This window comes from Setaria viridis, chromosome 4 (genome assembly GCF_005286985.2).
Source record: "Setaria viridis chromosome 4, Setaria_viridis_v4.0, whole genome shotgun sequence".
Classification (NCBI taxonomy): Eukaryota; Viridiplantae; Streptophyta; class Magnoliopsida; order Poales; family Poaceae; genus Setaria; species Setaria viridis.
The window spans coordinates 12,912,093-12,934,286 of NC_048266.2; the positions used below are offsets into that span (position 1 = coordinate 12,912,093).

At 45.2% G+C, this 22,194-nt stretch overlaps 1 protein-coding gene across 1 annotated transcript; it reads right to left on the minus strand.

Moving 5' to 3' along the window:
• Positions 1-5,369: 5,369 nt before the first annotated feature.
• LOC117851758 (leucine-rich repeat receptor-like serine/threonine/tyrosine-protein kinase SOBIR1) lies at positions 5,370-7,558 on the minus strand. The gene has a single exon (XM_034733656.2). The coding sequence runs from the start codon at positions 7,415-7,417 to the stop codon at positions 5,945-5,947; it is 1,473 nt and encodes a 490-aa protein (XP_034589547.1). The 5' UTR covers positions 7,418-7,558; the 3' UTR covers positions 5,370-5,944.
• Positions 7,559-22,194: the final 14,636 nt, after the last annotated feature.

Consider the following 22,194-nt stretch of genomic DNA (forward strand, 5'->3'; position numbering starts at 1 on the left):
TAAAATGAATAAAATTCTGAATAATGTTTTATTATTCACAAATAATTATTAATCCATAGGAATTATGTTTTTCAGATTAGAAATTAATTATAATACTTTTCTAAATAAAAGAAAATGCTTAGGTTAGGGTAGTTAAAGAAATTAAAATTGTGGGTTAATCTTTTTGGGTAGGTTGATGTTGGCTTGCAACTTTATCATGAAGATAAGTTGTATAGTCTCTAATTTCAAAAAGTTTGCATCTCTAACTAATGCATGCATTCTATCGAAGACACAGAAGCCCAAGAAGTATATTTCTTGGAAGTATATGAAGGGCCTCAGGAATTTGCAGAGGTTATTGAATTGATCCCTTGTGGGGGAGGATCTTCTAAGGATACTAACCTTTTTCTGGATCAAGGCAAGCTCCGATGCATCTAAGCCTATCTAGTTTAGAAATTATTATTTATGAGTCCATCTATTGGCTATTTCTTTATGAATGCATTAAGTGTAGGAGTTGATTGCAAACCACTCTTGTGCATGATCCTACCTTGTTTAGAGGACATCTTTGCCATCTGTTCAATTATTTAGTAACAATCCTATGCTTAGCAATGCTTAGATACCTTCTAAGTAACCTTTGTTACTCAACTCTAAGGTTAATTTTGTCATACATGTTAATCAAGGAAAATAGCCTGAAATTTTGGAAATGTGGACAGAAGCTAAAGATGATAGTTCTGTCTGCTAAGTTTAATCGGGTTAGCTTAATATCTTTGGGGACTAGTAAAGCCCGATAGGTTAGTTGGCTCTCTGATTGGAAATATTTGCTACCCGTGCTTGGCATGGAGTGGAAAGGCAGAGGCATAGCCTGTAACTCACATGGAGATCAGGCCAGACGTGGGGTCCCATGTGGGGGTGCGTCCCTAGGTTCAAGTAGTTATATTTCCAATCTGTTGGTACGGCTAATCAAAAGGTTGTTATGTGCAGCTCATACAATTGTGCATGGCTGGTAATTGGGTATCTCTTGTAGGATGTAAATCGGTCTGGATCACTACAATTCTTGATTATGAATGCACTTGATCATCGCTTAAGTATTATAGTGTAATCAAGTTGAATATAATATTTTTCTTGGAATTAATATGCTGTATGACTTAGTTCCACCTGTTTGCTCAAAAAGGTTTTATTCACCTAGACTGGTTAGGTAAAACTAATCTGAAATAAAATGACAAAACTAAGGTCCCACTAATAGTAAGCTTTTCCATAAAATGTGAGTCAGCTAGTGTTGGGGGGAAATATTAACGACCCCCTAACACGCAGCTTAAGGAAACAAACATGAAGGCCCAGGCCCACCGAAGCGTGATCAAGTCTCCGCCTCGCCCGACCCCAGCGTCAGGATCGGGAACGCCCGACCTCCCTCCGCAAGGTCTCCGCCTCGACCGACCGCGCCCCCAGGGTCGGGAGCCCCCGACCCTGTACCATGAAGGTTCCGCCTCGCCCGACCCCGAGCGAAGGAGTCGGGCACGTTGAGGCCCACGGGTCAGAATCCTCCTCGGATACGTTCCGCACAGACAAGACAAATCCGATGGGGCCCCCCGTCGGACTCACCATAAATGCGCCGCAGGGAAGGCAGGGCGCAGGGCGACCGCGCCCCCCACGCAACCCGGCGCAAGTACCCGCGCACGGCCATCCTGTACGAGCTACAGTACTGACGGCCAGCTCCTATTCGTCGCAAAGCACTCATGACCTGCGGCGACCGGAGCGAAGCAAGGAGCGGCCCCGTCCTCGGGTCCCGCACGCCCTCGGGTCCCGCGCCAACGGCAGTACAGGCGTGAAGCTCCCCCTCTCTACAAGCTATCGCCAGAGCGGTGGTATCCACCGTCCTCCCTAACGGACAGCAGGGTGACGACGAAACCCCCTCATCATGATCTATCCTGATACCTACGAACGTCGAAGTAGCTACCTGCGAGGAGCTGCAACACTTGGCATCCGGCGGCCACCCCTTCGAGCATGCACGACGGCACGCGTTCAGGGTCGGCAGGACGTCGGGCGCCATGGGCCCCTGCCCTCCTTCCCACCCGACCTTTTTTACCATCTCACTCTTTACCTTTTATCTGGTCCCAATTGTAACTCCGGCCGGCCCCTTGCGATATAAAAGGGGAACCTAGAACCGGGGGGAAGGGGGATCGATCGATAGACCAAGAGATCAACACTTCTCCTAAGAACACGAAAAAGAAAAAGAGACCTGGGACCAGTCCCTCTCTCGCCTGTCTGTAACCCCCTACTACAGAATCCCCGCGTGGGCAACACGAACATCCCCGATACTGGACGTAGGGCTCCCTTTGCCCGAACCAGTCTAATCCGTGTCTCCCGTGCAACCATCTGAGGCTCACGCACATAAAAGAAATTTACTAGTCTAAGTCCTGATCCGCTGATCTTGACAACGACAGCTAGTACACCACAAAAGTATCATACATTATTTTAAATCTATCTATATTGGTTAGTCGGGTTAATCTTACTGAGTACCCTCGTACTCATGGGATCCTTTGTTGTTGTTGTCAGGAGCACAGTAGGGGACAACGGAAGAAGAAATCTTGGAGAACTAAGGTATTGTATGTGTCTCATGATACCCTAGAATAAAACTTAGTTGTTTACTTACTTGCCTTAGACTGGTTTTATGTTCAAAACTCCTAGTAATGGTCTAACTTGCACTGTTAAGTTTATTTCAATCTATGGTTCGTAATAATTCGTATCCCCTGTATGTATGTAAAAATATAATATCTGTTGATGCGTTTCCTTCGTGGAAGCGATCCTAATATATGGTTATGAAACACGTCGTGGATGTTTTGAGGCATCCTAGGGACACTCGACAGACTACCGGGCTTACACTAATGTAAGTGCATTTTGGATAATTACTATTTTGACAGCGATTAGACGCACTTAAGCCTGTTTAAGTCGGATAGTTCCGCTACAGTTATGAACAACAATGCTTGTAGGTCAAAACTCTCTTATTTATGCTCATCCCACACATGTATACCTTCTTCCTTCCATAGTAGTAAAAGTTCATCAACCAATGGTCTTAGATACACGTCAATGTCGTTGCCAGATTGTTTTGGGTCTTGGATAAGCATCGACATCATAATGAACTTTCGCTTCATAAACAGCTAAGGAGGAAGGTTGAACATACATAAGGTCACAGGTCAAGTACTATGACCACTACTCAACTCACCGAATGGATTGAATCTATCAGTACTTAAACCAAACCTTATGTTCCTTGCATCACTTTCAAAGTCTGGGAATGGTCTATGAATTGATCTCCACTAGGCCCCACCTGCGGGGTGTCTAAGCATCTCATCTTGCTTACATTCTACGTTATGCCATCGCATCAACTTAGCATTCACCTTGTTTCTGAACAAACATTTCAAACGTGGTATTATAGGGAAATACCACATCACCTTCGTGGGAACTCTTTTCTTGGGAGGCTGCCCCTCAATATCACAGGATCATCTCGCCTAATTTTATACCACAGTGCTCCGCACAAAGGACAAGCATCCAATTTCTCGTATTCATCACCACAATAGATGATACAGTCATTAGGGCATGCGTGTATCTTTTGAACCTCCAATCCTAGAAGGCAAACAATCTGCTTAGTTTCATATGTTGTGGACGGCAATTCATTATTCTCGGGAAGGATGTTCTTTACAATTTGCAATATCTCTTAAAATGCCTTATTGGACACACCATTTTTTGCTTTCCATTGCAGCATTTCTAATGTGGTACCCAGTTTTTTATGCCCCTGCTTGCAATCTAGGTACAACAATTTTTTCTGATCATCTATCATGTGCTGCAACTTTTCTAATTCCTTCTCAGTTTCACAGTCTTTCTGTGCATCCTGTAGCACCTGACCAAGATTATCAATAGAGCCGTCTTCTGCAAACTGTTATTGATCAGCCTCACCCATTGTAGTATCGGCAAAAGCTTGACCTACAACCCAGTCGAGAATGTAGTTATTATCCTCCTCCTCTTCATCGTCTTCCATTATAACCCCTCTTTAGCCGTGCTTGGTCCAAACCAAATAATTAGGCACGAAACCGTATATAAATAAGAGGCTGTGAAGAGTCCCCCAGGAAGAGTAGTCCTTCTTGTTATTGCATTGGAAGCATGGACAACATATGAATCCCTTCTCTGGGTTGTTGGCTTTGGCCACTTCGAGAAAATAATGCAAGCCATCAACAAACTCCTTGGTCTGTCTGTCCGCGTTATACATCCATTGTCAGTCCATCTGCATCGTATTACGTGAAAAATGGACATAAGTCTTTGTATTAGATAAATAATTTGATCAATATTGTTAATTTATACCAATTAACCTTCATAAATATAAAAATAATTCACATGAAAATTGCATCCATCAACATTCATATCATTCACTAGGTCCACACAAAAGAAAAATGCTAGAATTCTGAAACAAGACAATAAAAATATATATATACTAAAGATTACAGACATTCCATAGTGGACTCATGTAGTTAATAATCCTAAAATAATGGTACAATATAGTAGAATGTTCGCCCTCCAAGCCATCTCTGCATGTGACTCAATCTTCTACGAAGTCTATGGAGAGTCACCTCCGCTCCTCCAGTACCAGAAAATAATGGTACAATAGAAAATCTTCGAGTCCACGTACTCAGGCTAAATATCATAATAGAATCTTGAAATAATTGTCCAAACGTCTTTTACTCAGGCTGAATATCATAATAGAATCTTGAAATAATTGTCCAAACGTCTTTTAGAGCAAGTGCCACATTTTCATAATAGAAATATGGTGGCACACAATAGCCTCTCCAGGCAAAAGATCTGTTCACTGAGCATGACCCATTTTGGCAAGCCAAAACCAACCAAAAGCCGATGGGTCAATGTCACTGAACAAATCTCTGCCTGAACAAGCTATTGGGCCCCATACTTCTTATTATGAGAATGTGGCTCCAAAAGATGTTTGGAATACTATTTCAAGATTCTTTTATGATATTCAACCTAAGTTTGTGGACTCGAAGTTCTTCTGTTCAACCATTATTTTTGGATTCTTAACTCCCTGAAGTTCATTATGGAGCGTCTGTAGTCTTTATTGTATATTTGTTGTCTTGTTCCACTATTGTAGCATTAAGTTGACTAGTGTAATTTTCATGTCACACTAATTTAACATGCAAACTATCCAAAAAATTGTAGCAATGACCAAATTCTATTTCTTACGCCTACAATTTATGTACATTAATTTTATTGTAATGACTAAATTTTAAAAACACATTTACTCTATTTTTCCCATACATAATATTGATCAAGATATTTATCTAATACGAATGATATATATCAAGCAAGCTATCCATCAAATTCTAGCTCAAAAAACATGTATAAATAAAAAATCCTCTTCATTCTTCCTCATTCGAAAAAACTCATTTTTCTCTATCTTTAAGCATAAAACAAAGTATAATAACAATAAATGAAGGGATGATGAAGTAGCTAACTTTTACAGCATTTTGGATGAGTGAAATCCCCACGAAAATGAGGAAAAAAGTCGGGCAGGACCTCGCTAAGCTTGCTTACTCGCCATGGAGGAGCCCGAAGCTCTCGGTCTGAGTGGCTCAGGCTTGTGGAGGAAGAAGCTGACTTTATAGGTGAGGGTTTTAGTCCCTACCATCCATTTAGTCCCGGTTTGTAATTCCAACCGGCCTTTAGTACCAGCTGGTGTTTTCAACCGGGACTAAACGTCCCACCAGATTCCCTTATCCCACTAGCCGTTACAATCGAGATAAAAGTTCCCGTCGTCGGTGGCCATCGGTGGTAGCTGTTTGACCCGGGACTATGACCCTTTAGTCCAGGGTCAAAAGACGATCCGGATTAAAAACACTGGAGGGAAGGTATGAATATCGATACTTTCCACAAGCACAATTATTGCTTGGTTTGTAATAGTGCTAATTTTATACTAGTTCCAATCCTGATGAATCTTGATCTGCGACAGCATGCAGCGGACTTCCTTGGCGCTGGGCCGCTCCTTAGGCTCGTCGGCGGTGCAGAACACGGCGATGCGCAGCACCAGCACGATTGACTCCTCGTTCTGGGCGCCGGCAATGGCCGGGTCGATGGCCTCGGCGTGCTTCCCGGCCAGCATCACTCGCCGCAGCCACTTGACCAGCCCGACCACCTCGTCGGTCTGCGTGAAGAACGGGTCCGACGGCTCCTTCCCCGTCGCCAGCACGGCCAGGATCACCCCGAAGCTGTACACGTCGCACTTGGCCGTGAACTTGAACGTCTGGTGGTACTCGGGCGCGATGTACCCCAGCGTGCCGGCGACATGGGACGACGTGACGTGCGTCTGCGCGTCGGGCATCGCCTTGGCCAGACCGAAGTCAGCGATGCGCGGCTCCAGGTCGTCGTCGAGGAGGATGTTGGCGGGCTTGAGGTCCCGGTGGATGATCTGCGGGACGTGGGAGACGTGCAGGTACTCGAGCCCCGCCGCAACGCCCACCGCCACGCGGAGCCGCGCGGGCCACGAGAGCCCGGCGACGCCGCTGCCGCTGCCGTCGGCTTTGAGCGCGTGGTGCAGGCTGCCGTTCTTCATGTACTCGTAGACGAGGTAGTGGCAGTCAGGGCGGGGGACGTGCGCCGCCAGCGGCAGCAGGTTGCGGTGGCGGATGTGGCCGACGGTGCGGATCTCCGACTGGATCTGACGGGACCACTTGTCCAGCTGCCGGCTCTCCTCGTCGCTCAGGTTGTTGGGGGTGTCGCTGTTCTGCTTCTTGATCTTCTTGATGGCGATGAACCGGGGTTCCACCCCCTCGCGCTCCACGGGGAGCTGCGCCTTGTACACCTCGCCGCAGCCGCCGCGCCCGATCACGGCCAGCGACGCCAGCCCGTCCTCCTTCTCCAGGAACGCCAGGTGCTCGGCGCGCCTGATCAACTTCGGGGTGAAGATCGTGACGCCGGACCGCGACCGGTACCGGCCGCGGATGCAGTTGAGGGTCAGCCGGAACAGCACGGAGAGGACCAGGCCCGATATGACGCCGGCGAGGGAGCCAACGACGAAGCCGATGATCCAGTTGCGGACGCGGTGCTTGTGGCTGCGGTGGTGCTTGCTCGGCACGGCCGGACGCGCCGGCGCCTGCGTCGGCGAGGTGGCGTTGGACGTCGCCGGCGAGCTGCGGTTCTTGGCACCGCTGCCGGTCGCGTTGCTCTTCTCCGCCAGGACGTATCGGTGCGGCGTCGCGGTCCGGCGGTGGTGCACGTGACGCGTCCCCATCCCAAGGCGGGAGCGCCGCGCCATGGCCGGGTGCGTGACGGCATGGCGGCCGTCGTAGCACTCCACGGCGGAGACGAGGACGAGGAGCAGCGTGGCGAGGAAGACGAGGACGAGGAGGGGCTTGCCCAGCGTTCTGCTCGCCGCTGACGCCATGGCCATCGATTACGGGGCCGCTCGATAACTCTGTTGGAGGCTTCTGTGAGGTGAGGGACGACACGGTGGGTGGAAGCGGTGGTGTTTAATAATGGCGGGGGTGGTGGAATGCCGCGTGGAACCGATCGACAGCTCCGGAGCGTTTCATGACCGAATGGACGGGTCAGATTCGTGAGAAGGACGTGCGTGGAGTCGCCTCCCAGCTGCTGCTTGCCCTGGTCCGTCCGGCGGGAGACGACTAGGACTAGAATGCTTGGTGAGTCAAGAACCGGCGTGCACGGCGAGTGTGAGTGTGGAAAAAATGGAGGGACGGCTATGCGCCGGAGACTCTGCACCAACGACTTTGCTTTCGTATGCAACCACATATTTATAGTAAAATCACGGATGTTTGCATCTTTAGTCCAGGACTAAAATTCATATTACGTCGAATATTCGAAGGCTAATTAGAAGAATTAAATATGAGCTAATTATAAAACTAATTACGTAGATGGAGGCTAATTCGCGAGACGAATCTATTAAACCTAATTAATCCATCATTAGCTTACTGTAGCATCACATTGTCAAATTATGGAGTAATAGGCTTAATAGATTCGTCTCGCAAATTAGCCTCCATCTGTGCAATTGGTTTTGTAATTAATCTATATTTAATACTCTTAATTAGTACCTAAACATTCGATATACATTCGATATGACAGGAATTTTAGGAGGTTTTAAGAACAAATACCCCTCAGTATCATGCTATAACCATAATTCATTCCTGCAATTTTAGATATACTTGCATTCTTAGAATCACGTATGCGAACTGCACATTGGCTCGGTGGTAGGAAGTTTATTAGTTGACCACTGCACCCATCCAAAGCACGAATTTAGACGTCGCACGTCTCATCTTACATGGGCCATTGCTCTTGATAATATTTAAAAGAGCATACATAGGTTAAAATTTTACTACAACATATAATAAATGGAGGTCCTTCTCCACTTCCGGGCAGACAGACACATGGGCGAATTACTCAAATTTGGCCATAATGTGAACATATGATTTTCTCGAAGTACATGAGGTTGGCTGCTCAACGGGAACTATAAGTTCTTAATAACTCTGCTCCTACACAAGATTGTTTGGCAGCATAGGATCACTGCCAACATCTTCATCTTATTCAATGAAACTAGTAAAGTAAAATTATTGGACCAGAGGGCTACAATCCCCAAAAATTGCATCTGCCGGTGTTGATGGCAGTTAATGCACCAGTTTGTGAACCGCAAGCGTACGGATCATCGTAGCTTTTCCCTTAGAGTATTCATTCAAGATTTATCAATCCGTGGATTGGTAGCGAACTTACTAGGAATTTCTATCTAATCTAACAAATCGATACTAACATGAAGCATTGATTGCATATGAAGGCAAACTTGCTGTAAAGAATTAATATCATGAATAAGTGTAGATCACATCCACAGATATATATGATAAAACACCACCAAGGACATCAAGAGCCTATCATCTTCTAGTTGTAGTTCTAGCCAACGAGCAAGCACGTCATGCATCTGATCCAAAGTAATCTTTAAACTACTATCACTAGTCAACCTCCCGAAAACCCCCACCCTACACGAAAGCAGACCTCGTCACGATCCCCCCTATCGGCTCCAACAGTTTAAGCGCACGACCACAAGTGAACAAGTCTTTACTAGATCTAATCACCATTATCACATAAAGCATGCTATGAAGTCTAACTGTGAATTAGACTAAGGAACAAACATATTCATGATCAGTAGAAAAGATGACATGAAGAACATTGCTCACATAATATATGTATTAGATCATCACCTCCGAGTACATACCATCGATGATCCACTACTAGCTCCTAAACTCCACCATGGCACAACCGCGCAGGAAGACCATGGCGGCTAGGATTTTGCCTAAGCCATCTCCTAGACAACTCCGAAGACTTGCGGTGCCCTCAGCTCCTTCTGGTGAATTTCCCTAGGTTTCTTCGAGTTCTGGTGGATGGATACACGTGCCGATGGAGATTGGGCATATTTATAGCTTGGAGATGCTGTGGGGCGAAGGGCATGTCAATCGGGGCCAGAAATAGGCCAGGCCGATCGGCCTAGGAGCTTTTGCCACCTTGCGAGCCTCAAATGCCAAAACTTTCTGTACGAAAGTTGTAGATCTTTTTGAGCCATGCAGTCTAGACATCAAATTCACCCCAATCGAAGTTTGAACGAGGGAGGTATGCCTTATGCAAGATTTGCTGCTTCTACGGGCTTTCTAACCTTCCAATCTTGAGTTTTCCTTAGCTTGACCATGAGATCGACTTGCCAAATCACCACGTACTTTGCCTATAAGTCATTTGGAATGATGGTTTGTCGAATGTGGACATATTTGGATGACGAATTGGGCCAGGCTAATCGGCCTATGGGTCCTAGGCCGATTGGTCTACCCTCTTTTGGGCTCCGCTGGTCCTCATCTTTCTCGTGTAGACTCCTTATGATGTCCCAAGTCCAGGTCCAAATCAAGCCCGTACAAAAGTCGCATGTTTATGTCGTATTTCCTGCCATTTTGCAATATAGTCCAAAATACAATACATATGCGAACATGGGGTTATTTCAGGTGCCAAATGACAGGTTAGTATAAGATTTAGTCCAAAAACACCACTTAGATAGCACTAAAAAGGTAGCAATAACGAGCTTCAACAGCCGACAATATAACCAAGTAGAGCCACCATCCTCATAGCCCCAAAATATGCGGTGGCGCAATTGGACCAGCATTTGTAACCTTTTGTGGATGGACCTCTTGTAGGCGCTATCTTTGGGTTTGTGCTCTTTGTGCTATTTTAGGTCGTTTTAAACTACATACAAGCATGTAAGCTATAGTTTTTTTTTGGGGTGGGGGGGTGGGGGGGGGACACAAGCCCCACCACTATAAATACTAAACCACTATAAATACTAAATTTGCATAGTTGTCCAAAGTGTGGACAAGGGATGTTGGTTTGACAAAATATTTAGTGATCCTATTTTCTTGCATAAAATACTCTAGACAATTATAAAAATTTAAAGTGATTCGTTGATGTGAGACAACTTAGACTGGATGCATGGTAAGTCAAGAATCAGTGTGCACGACGAGGATGGAAACAATGAAGGGGACGACAATGTACCAGAGATGTTGCGTTGATGACTTGTTTTCATTTGCTACCGCATAATTTTTCTGTAAAATCATTGTCATGATACAAACATAACTTAATCTACAACTTAAGATTATGGTATTCTTATACACAAGTATTCGAACTGCATCCTGGCTTAGTGATAGGAAGGGTCATCAAGCACTGCAACCGCCCGAGCTTGAACCCAGATGTAGCACCCCCATCTTACATGATAGGCTGACACATTCATGGAAGTCTTCAAAAAGATATACATAGATCATATTTTACTGTAGCATATACGAAATAGAGTGTATAAAAGCCCCCAACACACACACACACACATTTTGGGACATAGGAATTATAATTAAAGTAGTGTAGCATCATGTCTAAGAAAATAGAAAGAGACATTAAATTTTGTGTAGAAATAAAAGATATCATGTGTTAGAAAAATAACTAAGAAGGACGATTGAATGTAGTTTCTTTTTCCAAGATTATATATTTGGAAGCCCTGTTTCAAAACCAGGGAGTGGAATATGCCACCCAAAAAAAATCACATGGATCGAAAAGTAGCTGCTTGGATGGGACATAATAACTCAAATTTTTCCAGATTTGCCCTATTCGTCACCTGTAAAAGAAAACAATCGTTGTTCGGGTTTGCTCATGTGGTCCTGTTGCAATGGATCATCACCCTGCCCCCTTCACATTAATTTAATTCAACGTTTACTAATTTCTAGCTAAAATCATGTAAAATTTTAGCTCATTTTTTTAGTCCTATGCTTAAAATTTGTAGGAAAAAAAAAATTTATGCCCTCCGCCACCTGCTTCTCGTCCTATCCCACCGGCTTCCAGTCCTCCCTCCTGCTCCCTCCCCTGCACACCACAGCCAGGGTCGCCACCTGAACACCGCAGCTACCTCCACCTAAATCAGAGCCCGCTATTTCACCTTGATGTTACAGTAGTTGCTATCTGTCGCTTTCTACCAACGGTGCTTATGTCGGATGGGAACTGCATGCACCTATCTACTCTTATTTAGCCCACAAAGTCTAGTTTTACCGGGTGACAACCATGCAGGGAGAAGAAAAGATTCTACGTGCATGCAAGCAAAGATAAGATTGATGACATTATCCACATGCAAATTAATTTTAAAAAAATTCTAAATCTTAAACCGTATATCCAAATTAAATCCTTACAAAAAATGTGTTAATCTATGATGAAAATTTTATGACACATTTGTTCTCATCATAAATCTATGACATTTCTAGTTGAAAACGTCATAAAGTTTCATATCCGAACAAATTTAGTGACAAAGTTACGGAACGTCATAAAAGTTGCCATTGTAGCCAAAAAGAAATCATCACTCGCTGTTACATGGTGATTTTGTGATGATATAAGGTCCACGAAAACATCATAAATCAACCAGGGTTCCACATGTAAGTTTAAGATGATAAATAGGATGGTAAAATAAAATGGAAAACGTGCTCCTCCTATTGGTCGAACCTGTTACCGATTGAATGGGAAGTCTTCACCGCGACTGGATCCCACATGTAAGGTAAGTTTCAGGTGAGTGTGGTTTTTGGCGGCAGAAAAGCCCGCGTTGCAGCCAAAAAATAAGTTACCCATTGCCATGCTCCCGCGATAGGGAAAAAAGAAGAACAGAGAGAAGGCGGCCAGGACGGAGCACTCCGGCGGAGATCTGCGCCTTCCCGTGATAGCTCAGTCCTACGACAACACAAGTCTGGTGCTTCCTACAGCGTTGCGTCAATCTGGTCAGTAATTTTGAGTTGCATTCACCAAAATTTCCCAGATGGATAGACGTTGGATACACGGTTGTCGACTATTTACCCCTGAGCATGAGAAATGGGTTAATGATTTCATGGAATTTGTTAAGAGTAGTGTTGACGCCGGATTTTGACACGTGTTTTGAATCAGCGTCAAGGGAAGAAAAGATTGGCCGATGCGGCAAGCTAAAAGCTATAGTTGGGAATCAACCGATTGAAGCTACAGTGTTTCGGCCGATTGACAAAAGGGGTCAGTAAGGATTGGCCGATTGGGAGCTAGAGTGGCTTGGCCAGTATGGGCCTAAAGTGGACCGGAGAAAAGATTAGCTAAAGAAGAAGGTTGGCCCGTGGGATATGATAACGAACTCTGATATGAGTTGTGTTTGTAAATATTTATTATCATTTAAAATTAGAGATAGATCCTAGTCGGTTAGGAAATCATTTGTAACAGGCTATAAATAGCCACCTCTAGAGGTTTGTGAAAACAACACATCAATCAATACAACCAATTTACCTTTTCCTCGTACTTTACTTTCAAGTTGGCAACTTCACCAAAATACCTTTTTCTTTCACGAGTTCGTACGGGTTGGTAGGGCTGCATTGACACGATCTCTGGCCTATTCTGTAAGTTCCGCTATCGAGTAATATCTAAGCTTTAACTTCAGGCGCATCGCTGTTGTTTCATTTAGATTTATCACCAGTTACCGATATCAACTAGAATCGTAGGTTATACCTGTTGTTTTAGTTTTTATCACTAGTTATCCAGCTTGAGATATGAACTGTCGGCTTTTATTGCTTTCGTTCTTTGTTATCATACAGCCGATTAGATCTATCCCAAGTGTTATTTTTCTAGCGTTGTTTAGTTTGCTCTAGTAGCTTTTCTTCATAATCATCACGTGGTATCGACCGTTTTATAGCTGGTTATCTCTACAGTGAATCGGCCGATTCGCCGATACGCTTTTGAAGACAGATCGGAACTCTAGCCGATCGCAACCCCTGGAATTTAATATTTTTATTTTCTTGTCAATCAACGGGTCAGATTGACTGGCACACCGCACAAACCGCACCAGGGTGATAACCCGAACAGGAGTTAAGCAGATTCTCCCAGGTCGTGTGTCCGACGCTAAGGATCATCGGCCGATTTTTAGCGCCAACACACTTTTGGCACGCCTGGTGGGACAGAAACAACATCCAGCATGTCGAAGGCTGCCGAGATCTCCGAAGACAACGTCATCGAAATTACTGAAGCAGATCTCAAGGACGACGAGAAGGAAGAATTGACAAGACACCTAGTAGAGTACAGGAAGACATGCTTGCAATCCTTTAGTCGTACCAGAAGCGGGGAAACCGTCAAGAAAGCTCCTCTTCCAGCTCCCTGCTACATCACCATCGTTGAGGACTCGGGGAAGATGTCTGACATGATTCAACAGTCTGTTTACCAGGCTATGATCGACCAGTCCACAGTAATGACCAACACGGTATACAATGCCGTCATCAGTTCCTTGCTCACTAGCACAACTCAGGGGTATCAGGGACTAGCTTACGCCCCACCCATTGTAGCTCCAATCAGAGGGTTATCAACGGTACCGAGTGCGTCTTGCTCGGATCCTCAGCTGATACCAATGCAACATGGAGGGTATAACGCTTCGATACCCCTGGGATACAACGGCGCGCCATGCTACCAATCGCAAGCGCTATCTCAGCCCGCTCAAACTTCCTCCGTGCAACTGCTGCTCTCAAACTTGGTGCCGTGGGGAACACCAGCAACGATGGCTGGGCTGGATCCATCAGCCAATTACGAGAACTCTCCAGCCCAAACATCATTCCAATCGGCCATCCGGCCGACGGCCTCACAATATCAGCCGGCTACGCTAGAAATTGGCAGGGGGGCAGACACTGCGGAAACACTCAGGGGTGCAACGCCAATGGTACTATCCGATGGAGCGGCAGATTCCCTACGCCATCAACAATCGGTTGCTCAGTCGACTACACAATCGCAAAATCTGCAGCACGCTCTGATCCATCACCCAGCCATGGCACCGCTGGCCCAGCAACAAGTACTGATTCCTCAATTGGTCATACATCAGCAGCAGGTGGATTGGACCGCAAAGATAGCAGAAGTAATTCAAGATCAGTTTGGGTTGAAACCAAAGGTACAAACCTACATGTACAAGACACCATACCCACCTGCCTACGACCTGTTGCTGTTTTGCCATCGGTATAAGGTTCCCGATTTCACCAAATTTTCGAGACTAGATGACACATCAACAGTAGAGCATGTAAACAGATTCATTATCCAGTGCGGGGAAGCCGCTACGCAAGATGCTCTACGAGTATGATTGTTCTCGTCATCCCTGTCCGGATTGGCCTTCCAGTGGTTCACTACGTTGCCGCCCAGTTCTATCATTACTTGAGCCGATTTGGAGAAATAGTTCCATAAGTACTTCTACGCGGGAGTCCACGAGATGAAGCTCTCAGATCTGACCAGCCTCAAGCAGAGGAGCAACAATTTAGGGACCAATTACGTACAGAGGTTCAGAGAGATCAGAAACAAGTGTTACACCCTGGTCCTAACCGACGCCCAGCTGGCCGATATCTCCTTCCAAGGTCTCTTGCCACACATCAAAGAGAAGTACGCCTTCTAGGAGTTCAAAAGCTTAAGTCAGATCGTCCACCGTTTGTCTGGCCAGGAGGTGCGCCCCTTTGACCAACGAAGGAATTTTTAGAAGAAGGTGGCGTATCTAGAGGGGTCCGAATCGGAGGAAGAGGCAGAAATCGGCCTAGCAGAATGGGTAAAAGGGAAAAAGCCGTATGCCTGATCTTTTAGTGAGAGGGATAACTTCGATTTGTGGAGGAGGTGACTCTTGCGATCCGACTACGAGCGAACAGGTCGTGGCACCTTAGCAATCGCTGAACCAACTCCAAATGGTTATTGACCTTGCTGATGACAAGACTACTTCTCGTGTTGGGTCAGTCCTAGCACATGTCTCTACATATGCCTACATTATTAGTTTGACATCTCCATGTCCATGACTTGTGAAACATAGTCATCAACTAATACATGTATTAGTCTAATATTCATGTGTGTCCATATATGAACTCCGACTAGGGACAACTTTTAGAATAACCATACAAGTAAAGAGTTCCACATACAATTCACATAATTGTAGATCAATTCAAGTAGCCTTTAATGGATATTCAATGAACACAATATACAAATCATGGATACAATCAGATATCATCATCTCTATGATTGCCTCTAGGGCATACCTCCAACAGTCTCCCACTTGCACTAGAGTCAATCTAGAATATATCTAATACCCATAGCTCTTATGTGCGCATCATGCTTAGACTGCGGGAGAGGCTTTGTCAACGGATCAGAAATATTCAAATCCGTCTGTATTTTGCATATCTTGATCTCACCCCAATTAACGAAGTCTCTATTGAGATGAAATCGCCGCATAACGTGTTTGTTCTTTTGGTGGTTCCTTGGCTCCTTTGCTTGCGCAATTGCCCCATTGTTATCACAGTAGAGATTCAATGGGCTGGATGCATTTGGTAACACACCAAGCTCAATAAGGAAATTCCTTATCCAAACACCCTCCTTCCCGGCTTCCGAAGCCGCGATGTACTTAGCTTCTATCGTAGAATCAGCCACCGTCTCCTGCTTGGAACTCTTCCAACTAACAGCACCACCGTTTAGCGTGAACACAAATCCTGATTATGACTTTGACTCATCTCTATCGGTTTGGAAACTAGCATCGGTGTAACCTGTTACAACGAGCTGCTCCTCACCTCCATAGACGAGGAACATATCTTTAGTCCTTCTTAAGTACTTAAGAATGTTTTTCACCGCTGTCCAGTGACTCTCACCTGGATTAGACTGGTGTCTGCTTATCATACTTAGCGCATATGAAACATCTGGGAGAGTACTTATCATTGCATACATGATAGATCCGATAGCCAAAGCATATGGCACTCTACTCATGCAATCCCGCTCATCAGCAGTCGAAGGACACTGAGTCTTGCTGAGATGTATGCCATGTGACATAGGCAAGAATCCTTTCTTTGCTTCTTCCATGTTGGACCGCTTCAATACTTTGTCAATATAAGTATCTTGGCTTAATCCTATAAGCCTTCTCGATCTATCTCTATAGATCTTAATGCCCAGAATATATGCCGCTTCCCCTAAATCCTTCATCAAAAAAATTATTTTTCAGTGAAGTCTTTACGGACTCAAGCATAGGAATGTTATTTCCAATCAGCAATATGTCATCCACATATAAGATTAGAAATACTACAGAGCTCCCACTAACCTTCTTATAAACACAAGACTCTTCTTCGTTCTTTGTGAAGCCAAACCCTTTGACCACTTCATCAAAATGAATGTTCCAACTCCTAGATGCTTGCTTCAATCCATAAATGGATCTCTGAAGCTTGCATACTTTTCCAGCTTTTTTCGGATTGACAAAACCCTCGGGCTATATCATATACACATCCTCAGTTAGGTTTCCATTCAGGAAAGTTGTTGTTGGCGCTAAAAATCGGTCGAGGACCCTTAGCGTCAGACACACAACCCAGGAGAATCTGCTTAACTCCTGTTCGGGTTATTGCCCTGGTGTGGTTCGCGTGGCGTGCCAGTCAATCTGACCTGTTGATTAACAAGGAAAGAAAAGTATTAAATTCCAGGGGTTTCGATCGGCTGAAGTTCTGATCTGTCTCGAAAAGCCTATCAGCGAATCGGTCGATTTACTGTAGAGATGATCGGCTATAGAGCAGCCGATGATCACGTAGCGATTGCAAAGAAATTATTAGAGCAAATTAATAACACTACAAATACAACACTTCAAACAGATCTAATCGGCTATATGATGATGAATAAGAATAACAATAATGAAGCTGACAGTTTGAATCTCAAGCTGGATAATTGGTGATAAAACTAAAGCAATAGATAAAACCTATAACTCTAGTTAATATTGATAACTAGTGAATAAATCTAAACGAAACGACAGCGATGCGCCCGAAGTTAAAGCTTAGATATTACTCGATAAATGGAACTTACAAATCAGCTGGAGATCGTGTCGATGCAGCCCTGCCAACCCGTACGAACTCGTGAAAAGAAAAGGTTTTTGGCGAAGTCACCTACTTGAAGTAGATTTGTTGTATTGATTGATGTGTTATTTCAAAATCTCTAGATACGGCTATTTATAGCCTGTTACAACTGATTTCCTAACCGACTAGGATCTATCTCTAATTTTAAATGATAACAAATATTTACAAATACAACTCGTATCGGAGTTGGTTATCATATTCCACGGGCCAACCTTCTTATTTAACTAATCTTCTTCTCCGGCCCATTTGAGGCCAACACTGGCCAAGCCACTCTAACTTCCAATCGGCCGACCTTCATCAACTGCGTTCGCCAATCGGCCGAAACACTATAGCACCAATCGACCGATTCCCAACTGTAGCTTTTAGCCTGCCGCGTCGGTCAATCTTTTCCTCCCTTGACGCCGATTCAAAACACATGTCAAAATCTGGTGTCAACACATGCCCCCCAATTTTGGTGTAAAACATAACTTTTACTTCGAAATTCTTTTTAATTTTCTCTCCGAGACAAGCGCGGCAAAAACTCCTTTCTGTTTTGCAGTCTTCTACCTGATGATTGCAATCTTTTTGAAATGGGCGCCTAAGATAACCGCTCCTCCGAAAATCGTGTAGATGACGCGGTAAAAATCCACCCTTTATCCTTTCTCTCGAACCGTCCTTAAATACCAGCACTCCCCACCGCTTCTTCTCCTCGAGCTTAGAAATTTCTCTTCCCCCGGCGAATCATCTTCCATCACTTCTCCGACACCCTTTCACCTCCTAGTCGTATCTTTCTGGCAATCTTTCTCTCGTCTTAATCCCGCTTCACTTTTTCCAATGGCGGCTCCATCGGCAACCATGAGCTTCATTCAAGAGGTAAACATCCGAAACCTTACTTTTTATTTTTTACTGCTCATGCATCTATTTAGATCTTTTTCTTATTTTTCCCTTTTTATCTTCCTTAGGCGGTCAGACAGCAAATCACCATCCGCATTTCTGATGCACCCGGCCTCATCGGTCTAGGCCCTATGGGGAATCCAGACCCTACTAATCTGATCAATCTAGAAACCCATAGAATTCCCTTTAAGCAGTCGCCCATGGATCTGAATCAGTGGATAGGCGCTTTTAGATCTTGGCCGAACAAAACTATTGGCTGGAAAGAATGGTTTCAAAGAATGTCCAACTCCAAAAGAGTTCTCTGGGACGAACTGAAAATCGGCCAATGCATAAATCTGTCCTTGTCCCAGATGGAGAAGAATGAGCCTCTGGTGATGGTGGCTTCTTATTTCTAGTCCGACGCGCTCAATGCATTTGTTTTTGGACATGGACCTATTACTCCGACTCTGGTAGATGTTCTAATGCTGACCAGCCTCAACATTTCCTCCCCCGATACACCTTTTAATTTTCTGATCAAACCGACCCATCAGCTGGAGACGAAAGGAATCGGTGGGTGGAAAGGATATATCAATAAAAACATGAAGAGCGGGCCGATTGGAGATAGAGAATATACAACCTTCTTAACGATATGGTTAGAGAAGCACTTCTTTTGCGGCAAGGCAGTCGGTCCGTCTTCTAATACACAAGCTTTGGCCGAGGCCCTGGCAACAGGATCCACTGTCCCTCTAGGGAAACACCTGCTAGGATCGGCTTACCATATGATGCATCAGATCGCCATCAAACTGTCAACCGGAGAGCCGATTGGTAATCCTGGTGGCCCCTGGTGGTTCATTACTCTCTGGCTCAACCTATAAATGAGTAAGGTTTTCCGACAGCAAATAGAGACCAAAACATTTCCAAACATTGAGTTAGAGGAAAACCCAATAGTACGATGACGATGCACTTCTTTTTGTGAAGCGGCATCAGCTTTTCCTGGCAGCCAGTTTACTCCTACTAAGACAGCCGAATATTTCAGATGCTTCTACAAGGACTTTAGCGAAGAAACCACAAGTTGGTACCCATACCAAAGAGTTGAACCACTTTTTGAGCATCCCTTCTGCTTCGACTCGAGTCCAACTCCTTGGACAATGAGCTCACATATGCCTTGATCAAACCAGGGATCTTACCAGCGAACTTCTTTTCCGGGAAGGATTCTCCAACTTATGAGTTTTATAATCCGTCGGTTACAGCACGGCAGTTCGGCCTCGGTCAATTGCCAATTCAGATTTACTTTGCCGGCCGCGCAAAATTTCGGGATGAGCTCACCAAAGGCCTTGGTTATAATCGGCTATGCGGTTTGGTGCCAGACTCCAATACCATTGACTTAAACAACTGGATGGTGGCTCCTTTTGCTGCTCAGCAATTCAAACTATGGTGGGTAGAATGGAAGCAGCATCTCTTCTGTGTATCCCCCGCAACATATTGCAATGACGTGGATCCTGAGAACATTGATCCAAATGTAGCGGTACTACCCTCCTCTTAGCCGATTTCAATGTCATTTCTTTTGTGCTATGGGTTTATCGCTAACTTTTATTTTTCCCTTACAGTCTGGAAGTCAACTTCCTCCAACGCACAGCCGAAGCGGTAGGCCGATAGAAAATCATCATCCGTATACATCATTTCCGCTTATCGGCTTTCAGGCCCCAACCATCGAAGACATCACCACCGGCTGATTGAAACAGAAGCTGAAGATAACTTCCTCAAAGAATACGAGCCGCCGGGTGCGTGCCCGTATAGAATCGGTCGATCAATCAGCGGTGGCATCGGCTGAATCCTTAGCTGCCCCGACTCCGCCGACTATCGAAGAAGTCGACCCCCAGGTCGCTACAGAAGCTGGAGCAGCAGCTGCGTCATTGCTGCTAGAAGCTGTTCAGGTAACTTCATATGCCTAGCTTTTTTCTAAGTATTCTGTCAGTATTAACTCCTTTCTGTTAGGCTGCGCAAATCATTCCAGAACAATCTCTGCAGCAATCGGCCACACTCCAGTCAGAGACCGAGACTCCAGCAATCCCTCCTACTAAGGTAGAAAATACTTGTTTAACTCAACTTTCTTAATCCTTAATCCAAATCTAACCGATTTCTGATGCAGGCTACTCTAGGTACGTCAATTGTGCCCTTCCAACAACCATCGGCCGGACGACTCACAGAGGTATAACAACCATTTTCTTAATACTTAACCATTGCTTCATACTTATGGAGACCCATTTTATAACCTTCCAAGAGGCTGGTCCGAGCACGGCGCCAATAATCGTCGAATCTTCTTCTTCTGATGAGCCAGTCACGCCGATTCTTGAAATGAGGGTAGCGCTCCCACCAACACAGGCAGAAGAAATCCGTTTTAAAGAGGTAAGAAACCTAACACCCGAATCGGCCGATTTTCTATTACCATTGGCTAATCCGTCCCTTCATTACTTATTCTCCCTTAGGAGCAGGATACTCCCAACAACAGCCTCTTCTCTTTTACGGTCGCAATCTCTGATGATGAGGAGGTCACCTCGTGCCAGGTTGCTTTGAGCTCACTTCCCGATGAATTCCGTACCAGGCTCCAAAGTATACGGATCCTCCTCCAGGATGACATCGGCCGATTGGTGGAAGATGCTTCACCGATTCGGCAGCTCTTCAGCGAAATTAGAGGCCGAGTTCCTGAAGAAGTAGCAGAAGCTCTAGCACCCACAGCATATATCGAGTCAATGCAAATCCCGATGTTCAGAGCTTTACGGCATATGACTGATCATGCCAAACTAGCAAAGGCACATGAAGAGGAGGACTCATACAAACAACAAGCTCAAGAGGTACACCAGCGGATCGGCATTCTTGAAAACTCTCGCCTAGACATAGTCGGTGCCATAGACCGCCTCAAATGGCGAAGGGCAGAGCTTGCCAAGGAAATGGAGTAGGTGACCAAATCCATAGCCGCCAAAGAGAAGAAGCTTCATGATCTCCCATCTATAATCGCTAATCTAATGTAGGAGAGGTAGAACCTTGCCCATGAAGCTATCCGTCTTCACCGCAATATACCAGAAGTCCCTGGATCAGCCAACGAGGACCAAAGGATTTTAGAATCGGCCGATCAGGTTCGGCAGCGAGCGATTGTGGCCATTAATGCTCTCCTAAGGTGAATTGTAAAAAACATTGAATGCTTTTGTACAAACATTTAATGTTCCTTAGCCGTTGTCGTGCGAATTCAAACTTGGACCGTCCTCTATGGTAGCTTTTCATTTAATGATCTTTTACTCCGATCGGACGCGTTTTACCAACCGTTACCATTCAACCTTTTCCTTCTATAAGTATGAGATCCCCGTATCACTTCTAAGAGCACTCACATCTCCCCCAGCCTCCCTTCCTCAAGTTGTCTTATTTCCATTCTCTTAGGCCAGACATCGAGATGTCTTCCTCTTCCTCCATCAATGAGGTACGACATCTCCCTTCATTCTTCCACCTGACGCTCATCAATCTGACGACGGACGATTGTTTGTTACCTCTTAGCCAAGACACCTTAGCCCTGGCTTGGAACGAGCCATTGAGATTATGCACTCTGAGGAACTGCTAATGCAGGCGGACAGAGATCTGATCACAGCCCATCGCGAAGAACTCGAGGATCATATCCCCGCTCATGTCCAGAAGATCATGGATCACATGGAAGCCAACTGCTCCAGGCGGCCACCAACTGAGAAGAGCCACCAGCTACCTCGTCAGATCGTACTTGAGGACGCCTTGGCAGGAACATCCCAACCACCTCTCGACAGAAGCCATCAAATCCCTCGTCAAGTCGCTGTTGAAGCCGCCACGGAGGATTTGGAGGAAAAGAGCATCCACCTCCTAATAGAACTAGGCCGGGTCGAGAGAG

Bases quoted from the DNA above. Each gene is read 5' to 3' on its own strand.
- LOC117851758 (XM_034733656.2), bottom strand. From the start codon at position 7,417: ATGGCCATGGCGTCAGCGGCGAGCAGAACGCTGGGCAAGCCCCTCCTC.